This window comes from Cebus imitator, unplaced genomic scaffold (assembly GCF_001604975.1).
Source record: "Cebus imitator isolate Cc_AM_T3 unplaced genomic scaffold, Cebus_imitator-1.0 Scaffold444, whole genome shotgun sequence".
In the NCBI taxonomy this organism is placed as follows: domain Eukaryota; kingdom Metazoa; phylum Chordata; class Mammalia; order Primates; family Cebidae; genus Cebus; species Cebus imitator.
The window spans coordinates 1,705,243-1,708,063 of record NW_016107759.1 but is presented as its reverse complement, the minus strand read 5'-3'; the positions used below and the strand labels follow the sequence as shown (position 1 = coordinate 1,708,063).

Sequence of the window (2,821 nt, the reverse complement as noted above, 5' to 3'; positions counted from 1 at the left end):
GGGCAGGGCACACGGCCGCACACGCAGCAGGGACACGGGCAGGGCACACGGCCGCACACGCAGGAGGCACACGGGCAGGGCACACGGCCGCACACTCAGCAGGGACACGGGCAGGGGACACAGGCACGTCACACAGCCACACACACACGAGGGGGGCACGACCAGACACACCCCACAAACAGCGCCGCACACCCCTTAGGGACACACCCCTCCGAACACGGACACGCACCCCACGAACAGAATGGGCCGTACCCACGGGCACAACCCTCCCCCAGGCAACCGCCCCCAAGAATCCCCCTGCGCACCCCACGGCACGCGGGCGCCCAGACGCGCGGGAGTGCAGCCCGCCCTCCACACAGCTTTGTTCCCAGAACTCGGGAGCCCTTCCGCGCCCTCGGCCTCGGTCACGGGAAGCTCTCCACCGCCGGGGCTTCGGCGAGCCGCCCCGTCGGGCTCCGGGCCTCAGCCGGGCGGCGGGGCAGCGAGGAGAGCGGCGGCCCCAGGGGCCTCTGTGAGATATCCCTACCGCCCCTCCAACCCCACGCGGATCGCGGACGCCCAGGGCCCACCCGTCCCTGCCACATGGCCGCGTTCCCTGCCCTCCGCCCCCCTCCTCCCGCCTTCCGCGTCCCCCGCGTCCCCGCGCCACACCTGGAGCCGGCGCGGCCGCCCTCGCTTTCCGGGCCTTGGAACATGTCGCCCGCCGCCACCCTCAGCTCGCCGCGCGCCGTTCCCGCCTGCCCCGCGCAGGTACCAAGCCGCCCGCCAGCGCCCATTGGCCTCCAAGACGCCAATCTTTCCTCCACAGCCTATCGCGGCGCGGTCCCCGCCCCTCAGGCCCACCCCCAACGAGTTAGACTTTGAACAGCCGGCACTGCGCCCACAGCGGATTGGGGGAAGGCGACGCCGCTCGAGGAGCTGGAAGCTCCCATTGGGCGGCGGGCTGGGCGGACCGTGGGGCGGCCGCGCCCTCGGGAGGAAACCTGGCCTGGTGGAAGGAGCGCGCCCACCACTGGGGCCGCACCTGGGCGGCACCTGCTCGCCCAACCACAGTCCGCAGGTGCTGGCCCCGAAGAACAGGCACAAAGCACAGTCCTTAGATCAACATTAGTATGTATTTATGCACAATAAAAACATTTACAAGTTGAACTGGAAATTTAAACAGAAGTTTAACAGCTCTTGTTTATTATATTAAATAACCAAAACACCTTTTATTCCCAAAATTGGTAAAGAATAAATAATATAATTTACAATATGGTACAAAAAATAACCAGGAAAGGCAGGCATTCTGCTTTATACATACACTGTATATGCATATTTATAATCTATAAAACAAATTCACATCTGAAACGAGCAGAGGCCTCGCTATGGCTTAACTGAGAAGGGAGAGAAGGGGTGCAGGGTGTGGGAGGCAGGGCCAGAGGCTCGGCTCCCCACATCTCACCCACCCCAAGGACGCGCAGCCACTGTGACATCAGCAGAGCGCTGACAGCCGCAAAAGGTGTGCTGTGGGTTTCTTTCCTTGGTTTTAAATTACTCTTTCCTTGTTTCCTTAAGACAAAGTGCCGTATTTCCTGACAAATGCATCTGCTAGAGCCCAAGGTCCTCCTCCCTCGGTGTCTTACGCCCCCCAGCTTTCTTTGCAGAAGAAGTTTGAATTCAATGCTGTGATCTAATTAAAGATGCTATCAAACTGGCCAGCGCGGTGGCTCACACCTGTAATCCCGGCACTCTGGGAGGCCTAGGCAGGCGGATCACAACGTCAGGAGGGTGAGACCATCCTGGCCAACATGTTGAAAGCCTGTCTCTACTAAAAATGCAAAAAGTTAGCCGGGTGTGGTGGTGCACGCCTGTAGTCCCAGCTATTTGGAAGGCTGAGACAGGAGAATCGCTTGAAGACAGGAGGCAGAGATTGCAGTGAGCTGAGATAGCACCACTGCACTCTAGCCTGATGACAGAGTGAGACTGTCTCAAAAAAAAAAAAAGCTATTAAACTAAAGAGGTCATCCAACAGAAACGAGGTCATGGCCTCCGATGCCCAGCACCTGGTAGTGGGGGCAAAGCAAGGAGACCAACTGCAGAAATGCTGCCAAGACCCCACTCCCTGAACTGGCACCCTCCAGCTACAAGACACAGAAGGGCGAAACAGCCAGGAAGCCATGAACTCGGTGTCCTTGGAGGCACGCAATGCTCGCTCATCACTGCACATCCACAACAGAGTCGAGGCCAGAGGACTAACTTCCCTGCACCACAGATGCTCTGTCCCAATCTCCAGAAAAGGCGGATCAGCAAAGATCCCAGACAACATAAGAGAGTTTGGGAAAGCTTTTTCTAAGAAACTGATCTCATCTTAATTATAGCATGCTCAAATGCACAAAGGAAGCCACAGGCTCATGCTGAGATGATCGCTGCTTCCTTTGGAAAGGCAGAAGATACAGGAAATGGAAGGCTTCTCTGTTTGGATCTTTCAAAAATTCCAGCCATTCACAGTTGCCTATTTTTGTACATCAGTATTCATTTAGGCGAGGAGAAAATGCATCCATTGTTTTTCTCCAACAAATGACACCATTTTCCCTTAACGTGGCAAGCAAATGTGTATCACCTGTCTAGTTACTAGAGAAGCAGAATCCTCTAAAACCCTGTCAGCTTTCTTACAAGAGACGAGTCAGTCTGTCCTCCTCCCTAACCCATCTATCTACCCACTGGGTGGCCATATGGCTGCAGTCATTGCTTGGTTCTACCCTGCAGAACCAAGTGGTAGATACTGTCTAAAGAGTCTATAAAGGTAGACCCTGACTTCAAAGCTTCACCCCACTTGGGA

General features: G+C 56.4%; 1 protein-coding gene across 1 annotated transcript in view; it reads right to left on the bottom strand.

Moving 5' to 3' along the window:
* JPT2 (Jupiter microtubule associated homolog 2) overlaps nt 1-752 on the bottom strand; it is a 24,475-nt gene extending 23,723 nt beyond the window's left edge. Inside the window, exon 1 of the mRNA XM_017511211.2 lies at nt 652-752. Within this exon, the coding sequence (XP_017366700.1) occupies nt 652-695 (44 nt within the window). The 5' untranslated portion in view covers nt 696-752. The remainder of the gene's footprint in view (nt 1-651) is intronic.
* Nucleotides 753-2,821: the final 2,069 nt, after the last annotated feature.